The sequence below is a fragment of the Chaetodon auriga genome, chromosome 13 (assembly GCF_051107435.1).
Source record: "Chaetodon auriga isolate fChaAug3 chromosome 13, fChaAug3.hap1, whole genome shotgun sequence".
NCBI lineage: Eukaryota > Metazoa > Chordata > Actinopteri > Chaetodontiformes > Chaetodontidae > Chaetodon > Chaetodon auriga.
The window spans coordinates 3850470-3874668 of record NC_135086.1 but is presented as its reverse complement, the minus strand read 5'-3'; the positions used below and the strand labels follow the sequence as shown (position 1 = coordinate 3874668).

Here is a 24199-nt window from a genome sequence, read left to right as displayed (position 1 = left end):
TGCAAAGTAACTTTTGAATGCAGTAGAAACAAAAAAAACCCTCTGAAATGTTGTGAAGTACAAGTATAAAGCAGCAGAAAATAGAAATACTTAAGTACAGGCGCCTCAGATCGGACCTGAGTACACTACTGGAGCTGTCGGATAAGACGTCAAGAAATGTGAAGGAATGACACGACAAAGGTAAGAGAGGAAGAGTTCATTTCAGCTTCGCATGAGGAGCAAAACGAACATTTAATTTCCACGAAGTTCCCTCATATCTTCTAAAAATGACTTTTCTAACAAGGTTTCACATGTTTGTATCTCAGGACACATCAGCCATTTCGATTATTACTGTTACGGTTTTCACACACACACACACACACACACACACACACACACACACACACACACACACACACACACACACACACACACACACACACATGTGCTCTGCCGTTTAATGATAATGATGTGACTCACCAGCTGTCACAACGTGGGAGAATAACTCCTGTGCGTCGTTTCTGCGGGGACCTGCGGATCGTTAGAGACTTCCATCACACAAACATACAGACCATACATACAACATACAGATTATAGTCGTCATCATCATCATGGGCAGTATTTTGTTTATATATGTAAATATTTATATATAGCCTAATCATATATTGTCTCTTCAAATTATTAAAATAGTTTACTGCCACTACCTGCTTCTCTATCATATATTAGTGCGTGTGTATATATGTAGCTATAATGTGTGTGTTTACAGTGTTTGCAAAATACCTGTCTACAGTCTGGGCTATATTAATCCCACTATGAATATTAAAATACGCCGAATCATTTGTCCTGTATCATAGCTACGTGTAGGACGTTTGCAGAAAAAAAAAAAAAAAACGCGTGAAATCAATTCAGTATATTTTTGTTTAGTGTTTTGTGAGTATGTAACATGACAATACAAATGTTTATCAATAAATCATTTTATTGATAAACATCATCAAAATAAAAACACCCTTACGATCCAGGGTTGGATTTCCTCGATGGAACAGGCTTTTCTGTTCATTGCTTGTCGAATGCTGCCCCCTGCTGGAGGCAGTGAGAGTGCAGTCCTGCTTCACGGTGTCTGTAATGGTTTATACACCGACCTACGAGGATGACCACTTAAGCTGTCGGTCTACTTATTCTGGCTGCTTTACTGTGATTCCTCCAAAGTTAATAAACTGACTCCCATCATATCCACTGCGCTGGTTACTGAGATGTCCAACCAATGACGACGACACTGGACCTTTGAACATCAGCTTCTGTGAGGCTGCATTCAGCACCTCACTGCAGTAAAAGCCAGCTGTAAATACTCAAGCAGCACACTGGTTGTAGGTCTGTACAAATGTTGTTAAAATGCCAAATTACAACAACGGTGAACAAAGTGTTTTTTTTTTCTCATTTTATTTTACGACAAGTAGAAAATGCGAAAGCTTCACCATCATCTGTCAGTTCTACTGACGTTACTTCAGCAGTTTTAAGAACAGAATGACTCCAGATTTAACTCAAATGTACTGAACACTTATTGAGTATAATAAAATGTAACAGGGAACACAGAGATCGTTTTTAGGTCCTTAGATTCTCCAGCATTTAACTGGCTGTCAGTTCATCTTATGAATCTTAGAGTTGACTTCTTTTAAAATCATGTTATGAGGATATTTCTATCTTATTTCTATTTTCAATACACTTTTCAAACAAATGTGAATATATCAATTCTACAAACCTTGTGTGTCCCTGTCTGAATCCAGCGTTCCCTCCAGGGGTCTGGACCCCGACGTTGAGAAACTCTGGATCAAACAGTGTGTGTTTTGAGTGTGCATGTGCATGTGTGTGTGTTATAGGCCTTTTCCACTACAGGAAATTAATGACCTGTAACTTAACGTGAAGCCGTTGTCATGGGGTCTGCTTGTTTTATACTTTTTTTTTTTTTTTTTTTTGGAGAACTTGTTTAATTACGTTTCTCAGTAGCGTTCAGGTTGCAAAGTTATTTTCAAACTCTCTCAGGAGTGAGATATTACACTACACAGTTATACGCCAGCGTTGCTTTATTTTCTCTCAAAAGTGTGTTTTCACCCCAGTTTCTTCAGTGTCTCCTCTCTGTTGTCTCCAGAGAACTGCTGATAGGAGCTGGTCTGGAGTCAGTCTCCTGCACTCTCTGATCCTGCAGATGGGACTCTTCATTCATTTAACAACATTGATGTCATGATAAAAACATGAAAAAAATGAATATTGGCTAGACTTTCCATTGTTTTCTGTCCTCCAACTGCTCTTGTCCAACAAGCAGCTCATAAAGGTGAGTACTACTATTTGTCTCAGTGTTGCCTTTTTAAGGATGTACTACATCCAAAAGCCTTACGGGTTCTTATAAGTTCAGGTACTGAAACGCTTCAGGTTACAGGTCGTTAAGTCCCTGCGGTGGAAAGAGAGTAATCAGAGCACTATCAGGTAGAGCAGCCACAGCAGAAAACACAGTGTACCAAAGAAGGTCTGCCAGTCCGCACTGATGATGTCAAACACTTCGATCACCAGCCAGTCATCACCGCTGCTGCAGCTGTTAGCGGCTGGCTGCCGCACGTCATGGTGGTTTGCAGCCTGGACCTCGTATAAACCAACATCTGAGTCCGACGCCTCTGGGACAAACAGGAAGTGTTTCCTGTCCTCGCAGGCCAGCGTTCGGCCTGGGCCGGTGCCTGACACCTCTCCATCTTTAAACCTGAAGCGACCATGATGACAGGGGGTCAGACAGGACACTACCTCACTCTGGGAAGGGGTGCCGCTACACATACTGGGCCCCCTGACAACAGCTCTGATACAATCCATACTTATAAGGCCTGTTATGTCACAGGATGTCTGACTGCATCACCAGACAGTGAAACCAAAGGTTTGTGGGTAATATCAATGATGTGGACAGTTAGATGATACAATGTGTAAAATTCAACCTTTAGTTTGACATTTGTTCATGCAGCTTTTTGCATTTCGGTGTTCAGTGTTAGCTTCACTGCCTTTGTTTTATTACCATACACACAAACAGAAGTGTTACAGGAATCACAGAACACACTGTTATCTAGCAAACTTACATTAATTAGTTATTAATTATTAAAGTAAAAGTACATTTAAAACCTGGAAACCTGCATCTGCATCCATCTGTCACATGAGATCCCTGGACCGGCATCCCAGATACTGAACCGTGACTACAGTCTGCATGGAGCCTCCAGTGTTTGCTATCAGCATCAGCTGAGGGCTGGAACATGCAGCTGTATTTATACTTCTAAAAATTTTAGGTATGTTTAATGTTTTGAATGCGGCTCCTGACCGAAGTCAAATCGACTTATAGCTTGTTGCACAGCATGTTGTTGAGATTTGGAGGCTACGTGCTGAAAACAATGACTCAAAACTACTAACTACCACTGGAATGCAAACTGCACTTAAAACTTGCTAGCTAATTACAGCAACTTCCAAAAAGCATGTCTATTTAGCTTGTTAGCATTTCAAATTTCTATTTTTCCACAACCTCTTCCTTAGATACAGTTCTACCATTTTCTTTTTAGCATATGTAGTTGTGTTTCTAAGTGCTTCCAAAGACAACTGGACTTGTTTGTGATTCTAGAAGACGTTACACCTCTTAGTTGTGCACATGCAGTATAAATATATATATAATATATAATATTCCATTAAGTTATATAAAACTGTAGGGAGGCACAATCTATTTGGGACATAACTTTTACAGCTAAGCTAATTCTAGCAGTAGACTGATAAGATGATCGGGCGTTCAGAAGGATTTGCAAAGTTCATCAAACTTAAGCATCACCATGTGGATGAACATGAGACAGATGTTTCAGTCCGTTACACCTGCATTAGCATTGGTCTTGGCTAACCAGCTGCATCACTCAGACTATGCTGAAGGTGGGGAACAAACCCCTGTGCAGAGAATTAGTGAATCATGTATTTCAGTTTAATGTGAACACACGCGCTGGACCTTATCTTACTTGTGGAGAAGATGATGGGTAAGAACCCAAATATCAGTATCACAAACCTCAATGGCAGGTGTAAATACGATCCAGATTGAGACATTATACAGCTACAGGGTACATGTTAATGCAGGTGTAAAGGGTGTCTCAAGATGAGTTGTGTAGTTAATATTCTCATAAAGCTTGTGTGTTATTGTGGAGCTGGTTATATGCTACCCACCAGGTGAGCTTGGGCTCTGGTTGTCCCACCACCTCCACCTCTAGCGTCACTGGAGAGCCCTCCATGACAGTAGCTCTAGACAGGGGCCTGGTGAAGCGGGGAGGGCCAGGTTTAGAGGCTTTTCCCTGGGGAAGAGACTCTGCCTGGGGATGAGGAGGAGCAGGAAGGGGAGGCCCTTGGATCTGAGGAGTAAGCCTGATCTCCTCACGGATGGTCATAGGCTGACAAATGTTTGGGTCTTGGTCTGGAGTTAGTAGATGAGGTGGAGAGGAACAGGGGGTGACATGCGGATTAGCCTGCTGAGCCAAAGCTTTGGTCTGTGATTCTGGCTGAGGAGGAGCAGTGGGCTTGGCAGAGCTGCTGGGGGTCATGCCAGGGTCATGCACACACTGCTGGGTACAGGTGGAACTCAAGGACTCATGGGAGTAGACTGTCTGGAGGCTCTGCTTGCTGTTGAATCTATTACTGCTGGTGATGGTGCTGCTGGATATACTGATGCTACTGAAGCTGTTTGGCTCTGGAGGAATGGGAGCATGGACCTCAGGAAGACCTCCATGACCCTGGGGGAGAGGGTTTCCTTGTTGTGCCCTGAGGTTGTTGCTAGCATGTGGCACATTCTGAGAGTCTGGAGGGGAGGACTGACTGTAGATGTTTTTTTGGGTGACAGTAATGCCTGTGGTTAGGCTGATTTGGGGCATGGACACTGAAGGTGTTTCTTTGCTGGTTTGGGTGGAAGGTACATCCTGACCAAGGCTACTCCTGGAATTCGGGTAAGACCGTGGAGGATTGCTGTCTTGAGGGATGGTTGTGCTGGTTTTCGGGCAAGTTGCACAGGATTGGGTCTTGTGTTTGTGGGGAACAGAGTCTCTGAGGCTGGGGCTCTGAGCAAACCCCCTGGCCTGTGGGACTGAATCCATCTGTGGTTGGGCCTCACTCTGGGTTAAGGGGCTTTCTTGCAGTGAACTTATGCTGCTGCTGCTAACCTGTGGCAAAGTGTGATGACTGTCTGAACGGGAGGACTGGAAGTGACGGGTTTGCTGGGCACTTGTACAGGTGTTAGTGAGACTGCTCCTTTGAGGTTTGGATACTGGGGATGTTTCCTTCCTAATGGCAGTTATGGTTTGAGGAAAAGTAGTGCTGCATTTGAGGAACGTAGTGTCCTGTGGACGGGCCTGGTCCTTGTGGACATCAGGGTCTAGACCATTAAAGGGTGGAGAACAGTAGCTGGACTCAGGGAGGTTGGGACTGTGAATGAGCTCTGCAGGCTGAGGAATGAGATCAGTCTGTGGCAAGTGAGACCTTGCTTTGGAAGCAACATTTAGGGCGATCTTACCCTGGGTACCTATCCTCTGAGGCTGCTTACATTGATTGTTGTGCTCCTTTAATAAGGGCTCAGTTTGTGAGGGGCTCCTCTTCTCAGCAACATCATTGTCCTTGTTGGAACAACTGTCTGGAGTGCTGTTCTGGTGGACTGGGTTAGAGTCAGAGGGGAGACTCAGTTCAGGGGTGCCCAGGGAGAGGTCAGAGGCTGTGCTTGTAGCAGGAACAGTCAATGGGCTCTGGACAAATGAATTGGACTCTGATCTGAGCCTGTAACACACACAACAGGAACAACCTCTTGAATCTGTGTGGCCCTCTGGTGGATTAACGCGCTACAGCAACATTCAACTTCCCACATCGTCTCAGCCACTTAGTGCAGCTTCCAAGCCGTGTGGCAAACTGCTGCTCATGCCTTGAATCATAATAACATAAAAAGGAATCTTGTTCTTATGTGACTCAGTGATTTGTCTTAATACAGACCTGGTGGTGCTGTGAAGACTGGTGGGAGGAGTTGGACAACTCTCTGTTTGGCTGGACTCTCCCTGTTGTTGGACTGCACCAGTACCAGTCCCACTGTGCTCTGACTGGGCATGGCACTGGTAGCTGTACTGGCTGATGTGGATGCTGTGGGAACTGAAGCAGAAGCCCTCCTCAACATCTGATTGAACCATGTTGGACTCTGGTGTCTCTGCCAGCGAAGGCAGAGAAATGTCATCTGGTGACGCACACTCGTATTCATCATTGGAGAGAGAATCCTCAGTCATCACCTCCGGTTGCTGGAGTTCTGCTTCCAATAGACCTCCTGCTGATGCATCCTGGGTAAAAAGGATTCAGTATTAGACTTATGAATCACTGCAGGGTGTTATGTACTGCCTACAGTCACAGGAACAAGGGTGTTCATACAGTTCGTTAAATTGTTTACTCTGAGCTTGACCACACAAAGCCTTAACTGCTTTTAGCAACGGAGGGTGATCTGTCATCACCATTGTCATCAGGTTTAATGGGAACATACAGTTGTGTATCATCAGTTCAGGCATGAAAATCAAAGCAGCACGTCAAAGGAAAATAAAAGAGGATTTGAAACACCACATACGAAATGAACTCTTTAATGAATAACCTGATGTGCCGTCGTGTTTGATCCACAGGAGGCGGCGACCCCCTGCTGTCCCATTTCTTGTGGCTCCTTCCCCTGAAACTCCCTCTGAATGTCTGAGAACAGTGGGCCAATCACAGAGGCAGGGGGCGTGGCCTGAGGCTCAGTGGAGACAGGCTGTAATTGGCTGTGTATGGTGTGGATCCGTCGGTTGACCTCCGCCGGCGAGCAGGAAAGGCTGAAGGTGTGAGTGGAGCAGAATGAGGAGGTGAACTTCTCACTGTGCAACTGCTGTCTGCTGCTGAAACAGAGATCATACAAAGAAACTTTATTTATACTCAAACCAGACGACGTTTTCCTCCTATGAAGAAATAAAAGATTAGACTATGACATGACCTTATTACTTTTATTTGCTTTAGCTGAAACCAACATTGAGTAAGTGCTTTTATCTGTTAAGCTCTTTGTTCTACAGTTTTTTCCTGTTTCTCACAGTTATTATTAAACATGGAGTCTCAGAGGGTCACTAGCGTGGTTTATATGATTCAAATCAAAGGGTTCATCCTCAGGGGAGCAGGAATATCAGCACAAACCTTCACTGCACCATCGTACCTGCTCTCTGTCTGTGTGTCCGTCTGTCTGTCCGAATCCTGACTGCGACTCTTTTGTAATGGCGGCTTCTTATTGGCTGCAGTCGGCCTCTTCACTGGAACCTCCTTCCCATCATGCTCGGCGGTCAGCTCGGGGGTGTGGCCTGTTTCCTTCAGCTCATGCTGAAAGTACAGGACAGATTGAGATGAGCTGATCTAATATTTTTATTGTGTTTTTATTGAGAATATGAAAACTACTCTCTGTGATATATCTTTTTTTGTGCAGCTCTTCTCGCTTTTATGTTTTTAAACCGCAAAGTGTAAGTTTTTCTTTTTGTATTCAACATTGTTTGTGTGATTATTTTCACCATGTCGGCCGCCTCCTGCGAGCTGCGGTTATCCGTCTGCTCCTTCTTTTTCAACTTTCTGTTTTCCTCCAACTTCTTCTCTTTGTCTTCGTCTTTCTCTTCTGTCTCACTGTCTTTCCTTCGCTTCGTCCCTCCTCCTTCCTCCTTGTCTTTCTTTCCATCATTCTGCTGCTTTTTGAGTTTCTCCAGCTGAAAACAAGGTAAACAATTTGAATAATATGTAGATGATGTGGCTAATGTCAACTGATTAACGATCCTGAAGGATATTTTAGCACTATTTCAAATCTTGACTGTCAGAAAAGCACATTTTCTTCCTTGTGCAGAAAACCAGAAACTCGAGCCCTACACTGAGGTCAGAGTGATTTTAGACCTAAGTACAAATTGAGGGCTCTGATCAGGTCCTGTTCGTCAGGTAAAGGTGTACCAATGTGTGCATGTTTGTGTGTGTTTGTGTTGTGGAACCTTAAGTTTGGTCTCCAGCTCCATCAGCCCGTCACTCAGCTCTCTGATGGACTCCACCATCTCCGAGTGTTTACTGACCGTCTTCTCTATGTACCGCTGCCCCTCCTCCACCCCTGAAACACACACACAGACACAATGCAATCAATGAATGTGAACATCTTAGAACGATGGAGGAAATTATGATTTGTTGACAGTCGTATCAAACAAGTTTCAAAATCTGTTTTGACTGAATAAATGTTTGAATAAAAGCAGCCGTTCCTCATCATCCTGCTTTGTGTGGCTGCTCACCGTGCAGCCTGACGGCCAGCTCAGCGATCTGACTGATCCTCTCCTCCTGCTGAGGAACCGTCGGCCAGACGAACTTCTCAAACTGCTGGTGGAGAACAGCGACGGCTTCTGTGCTGCGACACTCAGAGGAAAACTTCCCGACGCGAGCGATGGTGGCGCTCGCCTCCTCGCACCAGAACTGATACTGTTAATAGAGAGCAGCACGTAAAGGTCATGCTAATCATGTGTACACACAGTAATACTTAACTACGAATAATACAATGAACAATCTCATGTAAGCGGTTTTAATCACCTCCTCCATGGCCTGCTGCAGGTTGCGGGTCATCTCCAGTGTTCTTTGGTGGTCGCTGACACTTCGCTCAAAATCTCCCATCTGTCTCTGCAGCTCGTTGATGGTGTCTTCTGCCTCTCGGGCCGCGCCTCCGTCCTTGACCTCTGACCCCAGCCGGGCGGTCACGCCCTGCAGACGTTTCCTGAGCGCCTGCAGGATCAGACCGAGCAGAGCGTGACACACTGCCTCTCTCTTCTCAACCACTAAACTGAAGTTATTTAAGTTACATGTAACGGCTCTAAGGCTCAGGTAGATTTTCATCCACCTGGTTTGCTGTAAGGGTGAGGGTCCAAATTATGGTTATCTTGACCATCATGTTGCTTCTGACGGGAGAAATCAGTTGTGCGTCACAGGTTCAGATCAGGAGCTGGACTTACCTGCAGCTTCTCCTTGTACAGCTCCACCTGCTGCAGCTGGTTCCTGACGGCCTTCGTGTTCCTGGTCCTGTCATTTCTCTTCAGGTAGTTAAACTTCAGGTTACTGAAGCGTTTCTTCAGCTCCTTAAAGGAGTCACGAAGCTGAAAATGGAACATCAGAAAAACCAACAGCTGATTTTACATAAAGATCAACTGTTTGCAAACCTCACACATCCATCAGCTTCAAGAGTTTGATGTTGACAGAAGGACTTCTGGTGGCTGATCATGTACTTCGATCTGTGATGCAGCTAGTAAACACTTGACTGTTGACGAGTCAGATTACTTTTCAATAACTTAATAAACTGATTTATCAATAAAATGTCAAAATATTGACAAAGGCCATTGACAGTTTCCTCATGCCAGGCAGTCGGCCCACCACTTGGGTCCAGACTGAAACATGTAGACATTCATGGTCCTGAGAGGTTGAATCCTACTGTCTTTGGTGATCCTCTGAATTCTCCTCTAGCGCCACCAGCAGGATGATAAATCTGGTTTTGATTTAACTGTCTCAGCAGTTTTTAGATGGATTTCCCTGAAATTGGACATTCATGTTCTCCTCAGGAAGAACTCTGATGACTCTAGTGATCCTCTGACTTTTCATTTAGCGCCATCATCAGGTCATTTTCATCTATCCAACACATGAAAAAATAATGACATTAATCTAAATAAAAAACAAAAGCATCAACCTGCTGGTGGCATAGTCAGCAGGATTCAGTCACCATGACAGTGAACATTTCATGGCAGTCTATCAGGTAGTTGTGGAGATATTTCAGACACTGCCATCCTTAAAACCACGCTGCTGGCATGGTTACAAATAGTTTTTCTCATGTATCATTATATATATCAATGTCTTATTGTATCCATCATCTGTCCTAACTTTGGTCAGAGCTTTTCTGGCTGCACTTTGTTCAGCTTGGCGTTGATGTAACTGCACGTTGAGGGAACTTTGATAAGACTATTTTTAGAGCAGGAGGGCTTAAATCCAGAGGGACATTTCTGGCTGTGACAGGAGGATCAGCAGTGTCAGATGGCTGATCTGTTAGCCGAGGACAGCTGAGAGAGCGAAGCAGACAGAGACAGCGAAGTCTATTTGCTGAACAGATGAAGAAGTTGAAGTCAGAGGCTGCGGAGGTTGGACTGAGGTGGAGGGGGAGAAAAGTTGTTGCTTTGAAAGTCCTCAGGGAAAAAACTTGGATTGGGCAAGAGTGAGGACAAAACAAAAGCTACAAGATAGATTACCCAAAACCACCAAGAAGTACTGGGAGGCAATACAATAAGTTTACCATGAAGTGCATTCAAATAATGCTGAGAACCACGAGGTACCTCAGAGAGTCACCATAAAGTACCAGGAAGTACATTGCACAGTAGGTTGTTGGTTGAAATCCCTGGACCATCTGGTGAAACCCAGGAAAACAAGTGTTCAGAGTACCACACCAGTACCACAGAATACCCTTTCCACTGTGCCCACAATGAACACGTATGCAACCTAGACACAAATAATAGAAGTGTGTACATATCTTGTCACCAGGGTACGTGTACGTACTTCCTGGTATAGTTTAAGTATGAAAACGAAATGTGGACCTGCTCCTCTAAACTTCAGAGCACGGCACAGTCGTCAAACAGTTCCACAGGATTCTGTGCAGCTTTAAAGACTGTGGGCGATCTGCAAACTTCAAGAAAACCACGACTTTAATCTGAAACCTGAAAAAACAACATTTATTCTGTTTCAGCACACTGTTCTGTGAGCGGCTGGAGGCAACATAACAGGAAACAACGTAATGCTTCACAAGAGAAAACCTGCTCACAAAGTAAGTTTGGGAGAATACACAGCATGAAAAAAGACTTTAGTTCCTGAAGGTGGAATAATTTGTCATAAAAGCTGTCAGTCGTGTGAAAGAGGCCGAAAAACGAAACATTATCGAGTCTGAGTCACGTTCAGGCTGGACGTTGGGATGCTGACAGAGTATCTTTAACACAAACTGTGTGATGCTTTTATAAATCCTGTTTGTGACTGACGTCCAGCCCAGCTGCTCCTGCAGGTTTCAGTGTGCTGGTGACGCGCAGCACCAGGTGCATGATGGGAAATACCCGTGGGCTGACTCTGCTTGTATTTCTGATCTGACTCGCTCTCCCTCCGTCGTTCTGGATTGTACTGCTGGCACCATCCAGAAACACGAAGAGTCTTTTTTAGCGTTTTCTAATCCAGCACAGCTCTGCTTCTTTTAATTTCCTCTCTGACGACAGCAAAGAATCACTGGAAGAACGTATTCATAAGTATGTTTTCATTAGTATGGAATCACTTGAAAATAAGAATTGTGTTTGTGTTACCTTAAAACGAGTTCTTTATATCTACAGAGTCCACCATGTTGCACCGCCATGTTTCTACAGAAGCCCGGAGTGGACAAACCAAACGCTGCTCTAGACACGTTTTCTTTTGCGGGTCCCTATTTTCCTATTTATTTGTATTATTAAATTATTGTTGTTATTTTTATTAGAAAATAATTAGGAAATTATAGACCCGTAAGATAAAACAAGATCAAGGGCAGTTCTCAGCTCAGTCCTCACGACGATCGATCAAGCCTGCGACCTCACCTGGATGATGTCATCATTGAGTCGACAAGTCAGCAGCTCTCTGCGGCGTTTCTCCTCACGCTGAGCCGCTTCATTCAGCCTCGAGACACAGAGCGAGTCCAGAGAGCGAAGACGAGCCTCCAGCTGCTCCACTCTGAAACGTGTCCAACCCTAACAGTGTGGACAAAGTATCTGTTACCGAAGTACAAATACAGCAATGTAAAAATACTCCATTACAGGTAAAAATCCTGCAGTTTTAACACAGAAATGTATTTCTGAACAATTACGATCAAAATGCAGCTGAAGTATCAACAGCACAGTAGTATTATCGGCTTCTTGTAGGAAATGTACGGTAGTAATGTCAGCTTCATGCAGTAAAAGTACTGTGTGTGCAGTAAAATGTCTCCTGTGTGTGATCTCTGATTCTCTGTGACTTTATTGGTCTGTTCATACTGAAGCTTCAGTGTCAGAGCAGCATGTTACTGTTAGAGCTGCTGCAGGTGGAGGTACTTTAAATACTTCATATACTGTTAGTTTAGGCCAGTTTTTGTCAAATATTGATCATTTGATCAGTTATTGTAAATGGAGGTGGAATGAAAAGTACAATATGTCCCTCTGAAATGTGCAGAAGAATAATAAGGAAATAAGGAAGTAAAGTAAAATTACCTCAAAATTATACAACTGCAGTACTTGAATAAATGTATAGCAATGATCACTAGTGTGTGTGTGTGCGTGCCTGTGTGTGTGTACGTGTGTGCTGTCGTACACTGTGGTTGATGGCGGTGCAGATGTCTGTCTTCAGTGTTGAGGCTGTTTTAAACAGACTCTGGATCTGCTGCTGGTCTTCTCGGAGCCGCCTCAGCTCAGCCTCACTGGATCCACATAAACCAGTTGAACCAGTTAAAGGGCCCACAAGGTCTGACTGGAGCAGCGTCTCCAGCTGGACACACAGAGGACAACGCTAAAATTAGTGATGACTGACTGACGATTGACCGCTTTCACTTCTCATTTCAACGTGTGTCCCTGAATGATGCTCCTCCTGCTCCACTGACCTGTTGGGATGTGAGGTGGAAGCTGCTGGTCAGGTTCAGGATCGACTCGCTCTGACGGATCTTGTCCTTCATTGTCTTCTGGAGCTTCAGCAGCTCTGACAGATCCTCCTCCTTCACTGCTCCTCCCTTCAGCTCCTGCACCTCCAGGCTGTCCTGGACCGCCCTCAGAGTCCCCCAGCTCTCCTCCATGTTCTCCACCTCAGCGTCTAGTTGCTGGAGAAAGGAAGAGAGAGTCTGATCATGTTTGAAGAAATGTCCTTCTGACAATACATCGACGGGCGAGCAAGAACCCAAAATGCATCAGATTCAGTCCAAAAGTTCAAAAGCTATAATGCTCTCAACAGTCCTCATTATGAAAACATGTCCTAAGCTCAAAGTAATAATACTCACTCTAAAATGAGGTCTGGCCTGGCTGAAGTGCTCCAGCAGCTTGGAGGTCTGCAGCTCTGAGCCCAGATCCAGCACAGTGCAGGAGTCCAGCAGCTCAGAGACAGAATTCAAGTCCTGCAGGGTCTGAAAACAAGTAACTAAGTACATTTACCAAAGTACTATACTTTGGTACAATTTTGAGGTATTTGTGCTTTATTTGAGTATTCCTATTTTACTCTTCTTGATACAAATAATGAAGTGTACTTTAAAGGAATATGTGCTTAGATGTACTCCAGTTGCAGTTATACTTATGTTATCTTGCAGTAAGAGTACAGATTAGGCTCGTCACTTGTCTCTGGTGCAGTGTACTTAGTACCTTGAGCAGTCTCTCCTGGTACTTCCTGCAGTACTCCTGCTGCTGCTGGATCTGGATTTGCTGCTGACTCCGCAGCTCATTCACTTCCTGTTTGGTTCTGCTGAGTCGCTCCACCGTCTGCTGCACCACAGCCAGCACAGACGGCAGGTTTAACGACGCTCCCGACACCTGACACAAACACATATCACGTTTTTCAGATACATAGCAAAGTTTTTCCTGATCATTCACAGAAATCTTCTCTTACATCGTCCTGCACTGTATTAAATGTACTAAGAATCATTTCATTGTCATTTCAATCCGCGTCATCGAATCTCATTTGAGTTCATCTCCTTTTTTCTGATCTCATGTAGTTTTATCTCATTTGACATAACCTCATCTCATGTAATCTTGAAACACATCCCATCTCATCAGTCTTGTTACCATGGAAACAGTGCGGGCGTAGGTGTTTCCCAGTTCCTGAGCGGTGACGAACTTCTGTAACGTCGCCTGCCAGCAGGTGTCGACCTGCTTCTTCTTCACTGGTGGTCTGGAAGTGGTGTTACCACTGACAGCGTCCCCCTCCTCATCTGGTCTCCTCATGTAGATCTCCCTCAGTTCTTCCATCTCTTCGTCCACCTGGAGAACAGGAGCACCTTCATCATAGGCTTCAGATTTCCTCACCAGCGCCCCCCAGTGGCTGAACAAACGTCATACTGTCGATTCACTCCCTGAACCCTTTGAACACTCATTCTGCATACTGAGTGCTTTGACTGTTGATACTTTAAAAACACTTTGTTGTAGTATTTCTGTACTTTAAGTAAAAATTTTAGAGCAGGAGTTGAAATATTTTTTCACTGTAAATTTCACTAACTGATCTGCATCTTATGTCAACTGGATCTGAGTACGTCGCATTCCAACTTTGCTGCTTTGCATCATTAAATATTAATTCAAAATAAACTGCGAACAAATTTGGGTATTTATATACATTCACAAGTAAAGTTGTACATGTTTTACTTTAGCTAGCTAGCAGGCAGCGGATCATCTCTAGCAGCTGCAGCAGAGCCAGATCCAGTGAACACTTTCAGTTTTCCTCTTTAACAGGACGCCTGAGCAGACTCTGACCTGCTGTGCCGTCCTGAGGAAAGTGACGTAGGGTTGCAGCAGTTGCAGGTTTGAGTTGATCTTTCGGTTCAGACTGTGCAGCTCCTTCAAGACCAAATCAACTTGACCGGCGAGTTCAGGACTCAATGAACCCTTCGGGTCGGCAGCAGGCGGACCAGGCCGAGCGGTGCTGGTTCTGCTCGGGCTGCCTCTCTTCAGCTGCTCTGTCAGGGCCTTTAGAGGGGACAGACGTCTGCTGGGTTCACTGGGAGGCGGGGGACTGGTTCTGCTGGTCATATCTGTGTGTAGAGTTCTAATCTGATCCAGGATCTGTGTCATGTTCTCTGCGTCCTGACCTGCAGACTGGAGACAAACAGGCAAAATGATCTGTTTAGCAGAAAGCCACTTCAGCATAGCTGCTGAGTTCATCCAAAACTGATCCAGAATCTGAAAATGAATTTATGCTGCAGAAAGTGAAGTTGTTAATCCTTTGTACCGATGATTCAGCAGGGACAGTTTCACGTAGATGTGCTTCGACTGTGAGTCACATGACATTGTTGTTGTGGTTGGAGCAGCTGATATATTTTCAGTTGACAAATTTCTTTACAAAAGTGTTTTAAAGTGAGCTCACACATGAGGTGCCACCGCAGTGAGAGCAGATTCTACTCAGATCCATCAGAGTTTGGAGCTGCAAATAAATGGTGTATATATGTGTGTGTGTGTGTGTGTGTGTGTGTGTACCTCAGCCTGTGTGTGCAGCTGCCGGTGTGTGTTCAGAGTCTCTTCTGCCTCAAAGAGCTGCTGTCCTGCTTCAGAGCTGTTAGACAGCAAACTGCTGCCCTGCTGCACCCAGCTCCAGATCTACACACACACACACACACACACACACACACACACACACACACACACACACACACTTCAGAGAACATTACCTCACCCTTATGTCTTCACCCTAAAAATCTGATGGTTTACATTATGGGGACGTCCGTCTGGTCCCCATAAAGGAGGCGAGTCTCCACAGTGTGACTGTTACTGATAAGAAGAGAAAGAAAATGTCACCTTCTCCACCAGCTGTTCACATGACGACAGCAGCTGCTGCTTCTGATTGGTCAGGAGGGCCTGGCGAGCGTGGACCTCCCCACACTGAGTCCCGTTTCCCAGCATGCTCTCCTGCCCTGCCACCAGCCCACTGCCAAAGGAGAAGAGCGTTCAGAACGGTCTGGATCTGTTGGTAAACGGGGACAGGTGGACCACCGAGCGTGTGTGCGGTACTGTACCAGTTTTCCTACCTGGTGGTGTTTGCAGCAGCAGCTTTCTGCTGTCTGGTCTCGTCCTGTTTCCTGCTCAGTTCAGACAAACTGACATCGTCTTCAGTCTGAGGAAAACACACAGCTGCTGGTGTCTGCAGGTATTTCAAAAACTCAACAGTATTTGGTTCTGTCTGCTGACTGGTGGAAGGTATTACCTGTGATCTAGATCCTCTGGTGTCCTTTGATCTGGATCCAGGCTTCAGATCTGATTTGGAACCCACCTGAAGGTCTTTGGCATCCTCTGATCTGGATCTAGGCTGCACATCGTGTGTGGATTCAGGTCGCAGCTCGTTGGTCTCTGATCTGAATCCAGAATTCATCTCTCTTCTCTCCTCTGAACCGGCTCTAGGATGTAGGTCTGTGGTCTCCTGTGATCTGGGTTCAGGCCGCAGGTCTCTGGTTTGCTCTGATCCAGATCCAGATTTCAGTTCTGACCTGGATTCGGGCTTTTCATCAGACTGCAGGTTACTGGTTTCATCTGATCTGAATCCAGAGTCCACAGCTTGTGATTGCTCTGGTCTAGACCCAGATTTCAGATCTAATCTGGATTCTGGATGAACATCTGATCTAAACCTTGACAGAAACTCTTTGGTCTCCTCTGATCTGGATCCAGATTGCAAGTCTGATCTTGATTCGGGCTGCAGGTCTTTGCTTTCCTCTGATCTAGATTGAGGCTTTATATCTGATCTAGATTCAGGTTTTAAATCTGATCTGGATCCTGACTTTAAGTTTCTGGTCTCCTCTGATCTGGATCCAGTGGACTTGTCTCTGACAGGCTCTGATCTAAAGTCAGGTCTCATATCTAATCTGGATTCTGACTGCATGTCTGATCTCGATCCAGGCATCTGGTTGAAACTGGATCCAGACTGAAGAACTCTGGCCTCATCTGATTTAGACTCTGACTGAAGATCTGATGTGGATCCAGCCTTCAAATCTAATTTGAATCCAGATTGCAGGTTTCTGATCTCCTCTAGTCTAGATCCCATCTTAAACTTGAATCTGAATCCAGGCTGCAGATCTGATCTGGATTCAATTTTCAGATCTGCTCCAGATTCAGGGTTTAAATTTGATCTGGATCCAGGGCTCATGTCTCTGATTGGCTCAGGTATAGATTCAGGCTTCAGATCTAATGCAGATTCTGGCTGCGTGTCTGATCTGGATCCAGGCAGAAGGTCTGTGGGGTCTTCAGATTCAGAATCTAACTGGAGGTCTGATGTGGATCCAGCCTTCAAATCTAATTTGAATCCAGATTGCAGGTTTCTGATCTCCTCTAGTCTAGATCCAGTCTTAAACTGTAATCTGAGTCCAGGCTGCAGATCTGATCCAGATTCAGGGTTTAGATCTAATCTGGATCCAGGGGGCATGTCGCTGGTAGGCTCTGATCCAGACTCAGGCTTCACATCTAATCCAGAGTATGGCTGCATGTCTGATCTGGATCCAGGCACCTGGTCTAATCTGGATCCAGACGGAAGGTCTGTGGTCTCTTTAGATTTACGATCTAACTGGAGGTCTGAACTGGATCCAGCCTTCAAATTTAATTTGAATCCAGATTGCAGGTTTCTGGTCTCCTCTAGCCTAGGTCCAGTCTTAAACTCTAATCTGAATCCAGACTGCAGATCTGATCTAGATTCAGGCTTCACATCTAATCCAGATTCTGGCTGCATGTCTGATATCGATCCAGGCGCCTGGTCTAATCTGGATCCAGGTGGAGAGTCTGCTGTCTCTTCAGATTTAGAATCTAATCTGAGGTCTGATCTGGACCCAGACTTTGGGTTTAATTTAAATACAGACTGCAGGTTTGTGGTCTCCTCCGGTCCAGGCTTTAGCTCTAGTCTGAATCTAGGCTGCAGTTTTGAACTGGATCCAAGTTGGAAGTCCCTGGTCTCCTCTGATGTGGATCCACACTTCAGATGTAGTCTTGATCCAGGCTTCACATCTGATCTGGATCCAATCTGCAGGTCTCTGGTTTCTTTGGTTCTGGAATCTGACTGCAGGTCTGTGCTCTCTGCTGATGTGGATCCAGACTGCAGGTTTTGGTCCAGGATCTTGTCCACTGTGAGACTCCAGTCCTGAAGTGAAGACAGACTTGATGTTGTTAAGTGTCTTTCGTCATTGTTTCATTGATTACTACAAATTGTACATCGGGTACTCTGCTGTTGGTATAAATACTGCATGTCTGCCTCTTTTTCATACACTCCTTGTTAATAATCTACATGTTATGTTCTCATTGCTGTCGCTGACGGGATGAAATGTCTCACTGGGATCTGACCAGTTCCACCTCGGCCTTCAGACTGGTCTCCACCGGGGGCTGGTTTTACCACCACAGGTCTGAAAACTTGATGTAACAGCACCTCATTTCCTGATTTCCGCTGATGATGATGCTGAATACTCTTTACAGTAACATATTCAGCAGACAGAATATTTTTAAATTCAGTCATCGGCGAGTTGAGAACATAACTGCTGGATTTATATTTATAACCTGAACGCAAGATGGACGCTGACAGAACACACTGACGTCTGCACGTTTAATTCCATCTATAATACTCCATCATAGAGGACACAGTGTTTTAGATCTAACGGTGCCGGTGGAAACGTTTGACACCGGCGCCTTCAGTAGCTGTTAACACTGACGACCAGATTTAAACTTGCAGTGATAACCTGCGCGTGTTCACACCTCGTTTACGAAGGCAACAGCTCGTTACTCATTTAGCTTCTGGACTGAGTCTCAGACCGACCTCCAGACTCCAAGACCCTGTCGTTCACATGTGGTTTATCTGATGCAGGCTAACGTGTATCAGGCTAAAATAATCCTGTTAGTTCTCATTCAGCTTATTTCCAGATAACTGTGAGCTTGAGGATTGGCTTGTTAATGATGGATGAATGAATTAAAAAACCTGATGAGAATGACTGAATGAAGAGTTTGTGAGCTGAATGGCCTGTTACCACCACAGCTCTTACAGTCCATGTCACCGTGCTCGCTGCTGTATTCGTCTCTTACTTCAGAGGCAGCCTGTCTGGACTCCTGTTCTTTCCCGTGGACCAGGATGTCGTCCTCCGCCTGTCGGAGCCGCAGCCTGACAGCCTGGTCCGCTCTCCTCCTCCGATCCTGAAGCATCTCCACCAGCTCCTCCAGCCTCAACGCCATCCCCCTGCTGCACTGGGAACTCTGGGAAGAGGACGCAGCACCAGCATCAATCCACACAGTTAACAGCAAGTCAACAGCAGGCTGAGGCAGCGGGACAGGTGAGTCAGAGGAAGGCAAAACAGGTGATGATGATCAGGCGGATGATGAAGGCTCATTCCAGGAGCTGACTGTGTAACAAGCTGCTGCTTTAGTCAATTAGAGTCTGAACATGTGAAAACTGCAGCTGCAAATTCAATAAAAATAAGACATTTTCTCGGTAAATGTGGCCCAGAGCTGTTAGATATTGTGCAGCTGAGAGTCTTTCACCTCCTCCTCTTCCTCTTCACCCTGCAGTACTCCTCCTCTCCTCTGGAGGGCCTCAGTCCTCTGCAGCTGTCTGAGTTTCTGCAGAAGAACGTTGCTGCTGGTTAAGACCTGCATCGATTTTCCCAGAAGATCTGGAATGAAAAGACCAAAGAGACGACTAACACCTGTAATTGTCCACCTACAACAAACCAGCTAACGGATAGTTTAAACCAGTTTATCTGAGGTTTCCACCAGTTCATGCTGGTTTAATTCAACTATACAAAAACTCAGAGGCTTAAACCAACTCTGCAGCGAAAGCAAACCAGTTCAAACCAGTTCACTTAATCTTTAAAGCAGTTCATCTGTGGTTCAAACCAGTTTGTCTGGTGAAACTCATTTCAAATCGGTTTAGTTTCACCCAGTTTAAACTGGTTTATCCTGCTCTTAAACAGTGGGGAAATGGTAACATTTTTTAAAATATCTGATTATCCCGTCGCAGGGTTTTGGGGCTCTGGAGCATATCCCATCATGCCTTGTGTGCGAGACATGTTGAGGCCGACACAAAGACAGACAGACACATTCACATCTACAAGCAGAGACGAAATTAAAATGAAATCAGTGATAATATATTTGAGCTGCAGCTGTGTGTAATACTATAAATACTAGGACTGATACTGTGACTAAGATTAGCGCGGCTCACCTCTCCTCATGGAGTCGTATGTGAGCTGCACTTCAGTCAGTCTGTCGCCGCCTGGTCCCATCTGCAGATCCTCAGCTCTGTCGATACAGACAGCAAACTGCACACACACACACACACACACACACACACACACACACACACACACACACACACACACACACACCACGGAGGGTTAGCATGCTAACATTTGCTAATTAGCATCAAACAGATGAGACCGATGAGAATGTCATTCGCTTTGCTGATATCTGATTATAGATCAAAGCAGTGGACACATGTTGACCTGATGTTGGCGCCAGATGAAAGTTCAGAGGATCAATAAAGTTATTACAGTTCATCCTGAGGCGAACATGAACGTCTGAACACCAACAGCTGTTGAGATGTTTAATGTTTAATCTGGACACTTGATTGACTATCTGTTAGCGTTGGAGCTTTTTATCGACCAAACCCGCCTCTGAGGGATCTCTTCAGTCCTGAACCGAGAATCAGGTTTTCAGGTTTGAGTTCCTCACGGTCTGATAAACCCAGCTGACTCTCGGTGGCGGCGGTGATCTTGTTAACTGAGAAGTCTTTGATTGACACGTCTTCCATCGTCTGTGATGGGAGAGTTTTGTCTTATCTGTTGACGGGGCTGCTTTCACCTCGTTAAACTGAAAGCACAGAGGATTAAAATAGGAGCAGAGAGCTCACTGTTGGACTGTTCTAGATAAAGGCTGCAGCAGGTGACCGTCAACGGGCAGCAGGTGTTGCTAATAAAATGTCAGCCAATGAGCACGGCTCACCGCGACACGCCACAGATTCAGCGCCGCCGGAGGAATGTGAGGCTCAGAGCCGAAACAAATGTCCTTCACGGGGACACGAGACGAGAGTAAATCACGTCCTGTTGTTTAACCACAGGGATAACACACTGCACCTGCAAGAACTTTACTGCCTACAGTGAGGAGGTCAGGGGTCAGAGGTCACAGCAGCCGACAATAGATGAACACATATTCCTGTGACTCAGATTACAATGAGTCTCCATTCATGACGAGGCAAAGGTCCACGAACACCTCCATTACTAAACTGCTCATAATCACAGGAGAACGGCTTATATTTCAGAAAAGTGCGTATGAAGTTGTTTCCTGGAGGTTAAAAACTTAAAAACATCATGAACAAACTCTGGTCAGTCTCGTGTTGGCTCTGGGGTTTTAAAAGTAAAGGGGGTTAGGGTTAGGGTTAGGGTATCTTCTGTATCTTCAGACGGTTTCTACCTCCAGCGCTCGGCGGTAAAACTCTGCAGCCAGCATCAGGACTTCCTGCCGTCTCTGGAGCAGGCGCAGCAGCAACGACCATCCCTCGACCAGAGATGCCTCCATGGCCTTGTGCACCTCCTCCTCCTCCTCCTCCTGTTTCTTGTTCCTCCTCTTCTCCGCTGTCCCTTCCTCCCTCCTCCTCCTCTGCTCTGCCTGTCGGTTCTTTTCCACCACAGCCAGCACTTCCCTCTCATGTTTCTGGAAAACGAAACGAAATGAATGAAGATGAAAGAAATGCTGCTTACACAGCAGAACAGAAGCTAGGCAGGAAGTGATGTCAGGACTTCAGCTGTCTATTTCCTGTTTCTGCCTGTTTGTACCTTGAGTTTCTCCATTAGCTGCTGCTGTTCCCGGATCAGTGTCTGGTTTTCTTCCTGGTTGGATCCAATCTCACAGAGGCCTGGATGGACCTGGACCAGCTGGAGGTGGACCACAGACCCACTCTGCACACACGCACACACACGCACACACACACACACACACACACACACACAGTGAAAACACAAAAAACACAGAGCCCAGCAGGCGTCATGGAGGAGAAAAGGTCGTTTATGCAGACAGTTTAGAAAAGTATGTTCTAACTTGTCTCCTTGATGGTCCTGCACACTCTCACTGTGGACCACGTGGACTTCATGCAGTGTCTTTTTGACCTTGGTTGGAGACATGAGGATTTACTTCTGGTTCTGGCTTTTAAACAAAGTTCTTATCGTTAAGATCCCTTGAGTGGATTTTTACAGGATAGTGGACGGAGCTGAAAATGTGCGTACTGGTGTTCCTGATCACAAATCAATAACCCCACTGGCTGCTTTGGGAACTCCTTCGCTTTTCTTTATGTTCTAAGACTATGTAACTTGCCCCCTGACACACACACACACACACACACACACACGATTGCACATTGCTGAGGTGAGAGCAGCAGTCGTTTTGTCTCTCCACAGAGCGACATGTTGACCACTTTAGGTGAAAAGAAGCTGCATGTTTCCCTGTACACGTGTGTGTGTGTGTGTGTGTGTGTGTGTGTGTGTGTGTGTGTATGTGTGTGAGAGAGAGTGTGTGCTGCAGCATTCCTCAGGATGATACAGTATCTCTGGCATGTCGACTGAAAAGGACACAACATGACGCGTGACTGCCCCTCACTGCCCCTCACCACCACCACCACCACCACACACACACACACACACACACACACACTTTAAAAACAATACCAGTACAATCCCACATACATAAACATTTCAGAGGCATCAGCTGTTAGACTCTCTCTCTCTCTCTCTCTCTCTCTCTCTCTCTCTCTCTCACACACACACACACACACACACACACAGACACACACACACTCACTCACTCACTTCCCTTTACAGCAGCATGAGTAAATAGTTTGTGCTATAACAGGAAACAGCACATGGACAGAAAAGTGACTTCAGATGAAGTGAAAGCTCCTCCTGAAACAGATTCTGAAGGTTTCAAATCTAATTTAAATCAAGCTAGCTGATATCCAGCTAAGCTAACAGTTTGATAGCAAAGTTTAAGCTAACAAAAGTCAAGTCAGAACTAATTGTCTGTGAGGCTTAAACAAAGCTCACAAAAGTCAGTTACAGTCTGAAAATCAGGCTAACGCTACAGGCTGACAAGGATTAGATTATAACAGACAGCCATTTAAAAGATAATAGCTCATTTAACTCGAGGCTAACGGTCTAACATCTAGCTAACAGGAAGCTAACAATTTCATACCTGCTTAAAATGAAAACAGGCTCATAGCTAATTAAAGTCAAAACTATCAGACTCATTGCTAACTGAAAGTTAAAAATGCTATCAGCATACCAACTAACTACAGTCAAAGCTAACAATCTGATAACGTTCGCTCACTGAAGTCACAGTTAAGTTTAAGTTAACTCGCATAGCAAACTAAATTGAAAGTTAAATTTAAATGTTTAACTAAAGCTAGAAGTCTTTTAGCTCACTGCAGTCAAATATAATTGTATGTCAGGTTCTCTAAAGTTGAAGCTAACAGCGCAATAGCTTCAAAGCTAATGCTGCATTCACACTGTTTCAGAATGGGAAACCTTAGAATCATCCACATATTATTTAAAGATGTTTATCGCTTTGTAGGAAGCCCAGATAAATGACATTTGAGTCTAATTTAGTCATTTTTATCATGTTACTTGTTGCTATTGGCTAACAAATGGAACCAGATCGATTTGATAGATCGATTGATGTTGTGGTAGGATTTTATTTAGATGTAACTGCCAGTGATGGTGGAGTTGGCAGCTGTTTTGCCAACTTTGACGACATTTTTACCAACAGAAGTTCCTGCTCATCAGACCAGGCTGAATGTAAATAGGTAGTATTAGGAGTAGTAGGATTCAGTGTCACAGCAGCATCTTTGTTATAGAATCATGTGACCATCAACATCATATCTTTCCTCCATGTTATTCTGGACACCAGGGTCAGGTGGAGGCCTTGTTGTTGACTGACAGTCTGAGCTCAACAAGCTGACTGAACGCCCTTCGGTCTCTTTACATACCTTGAGGACAGAGACGACAATCTGTGATTGGCCGGCCTGGACGGCAATAGTGCTAAGAGTGGTGAAAGACAGCTTCATGCTCCCTCCTCCTCCTCCTCCAGTTCTCCCCTCTGCCTTCTTTTGTCCTCCACATGTCAGCGTCTCTTCAGTCTCTCCGGTCGTCATGAAGACAGACTCCAATCCTGTTATCAGCTGAGGAATGGACGATCCTTTCTGTCTTCTTCTGGGATCACTTTAAGATCTCTTCTGTTTTTTAAAGCGATGTTTTCAGCAGAACAGATTCACTCATAGCTCTGATGCTGTTTGTGTTGGGAAGTATCTGGTTCCCAGTGTGAACCCGTATCCAGTCCAGTCTCAGTCCAGACCAACAGCTGTGGTCCAGTTGCTGGTTGTTAGCTTCCTGTTCTTTGAACTTTGACAGTCGGATCTCCTGCAG

The 24199-nt window shown here is 45.1% G+C and overlaps 1 protein-coding gene across 2 annotated transcripts; it reads right to left on the bottom strand.

Moving 5' to 3' along the window:
• Positions 1 to 1406: 1406 nt before the first annotated feature.
• LOC143330952 (uncharacterized) lies at positions 1407 to 24059 on the bottom strand. 2 transcript variants are annotated; one of them, XM_076747739.1, is made up of 27 exons: positions 23764 to 24059; positions 21563 to 21685; positions 21201 to 21440; positions 19954 to 20050; positions 19275 to 19405; positions 18822 to 18989; positions 15979 to 17892; positions 15803 to 15888; positions 15573 to 15702; positions 15255 to 15374; positions 14535 to 14876; positions 13854 to 14048; positions 13434 to 13601; positions 13079 to 13201; positions 12689 to 12901; positions 12403 to 12576; positions 11658 to 11807; positions 9027 to 9167; positions 8611 to 8799; positions 8319 to 8502; positions 8031 to 8143; positions 7569 to 7757; positions 7223 to 7383; positions 6638 to 6914; positions 6001 to 6335; positions 4201 to 5790; positions 1407 to 2725 (listed from the first exon to the last, which is right to left on the bottom strand). In XM_076747739.1, exons 1-27 carry the CDS (start codon positions 23926 to 23928, stop codon positions 2443 to 2445), a joined length of 8001 nt encoding a protein of 2666 aa, XP_076603854.1. In that variant the 5' UTR covers positions 23929 to 24059; the 3' UTR covers positions 1407 to 2442. The 2 variants fall into 2 exon arrangements, with proteins under 2 accessions (XP_076603854.1, XP_076603855.1); XM_076747740.1 differs by having other exon boundaries at positions 6638 to 6911.
• Positions 24060 to 24199: the final 140 nt, after the last annotated feature.

Coding starts and splice junctions, on each gene's coding strand:
- LOC143330952 (XM_076747739.1), bottom strand. CDS start 23,928: ATGACGACCGGAGAGACTGAAGAGACGCTGACATGTGGAGGACAAAAG. Junction 7,758..8,030: donor AGCTGGAGACCAAACTTAAG/GTTCCACAACAC, acceptor CCTTGTTTTCAG/CTGGAGAAACTCAAAAAGCA. Junction 5,791..6,000: donor AGTCTTCACAGCACCACCAG/GTCTGTATTAAG, acceptor TGTGTGTTACAG/GCTCAGATCAGAGTCCAATT.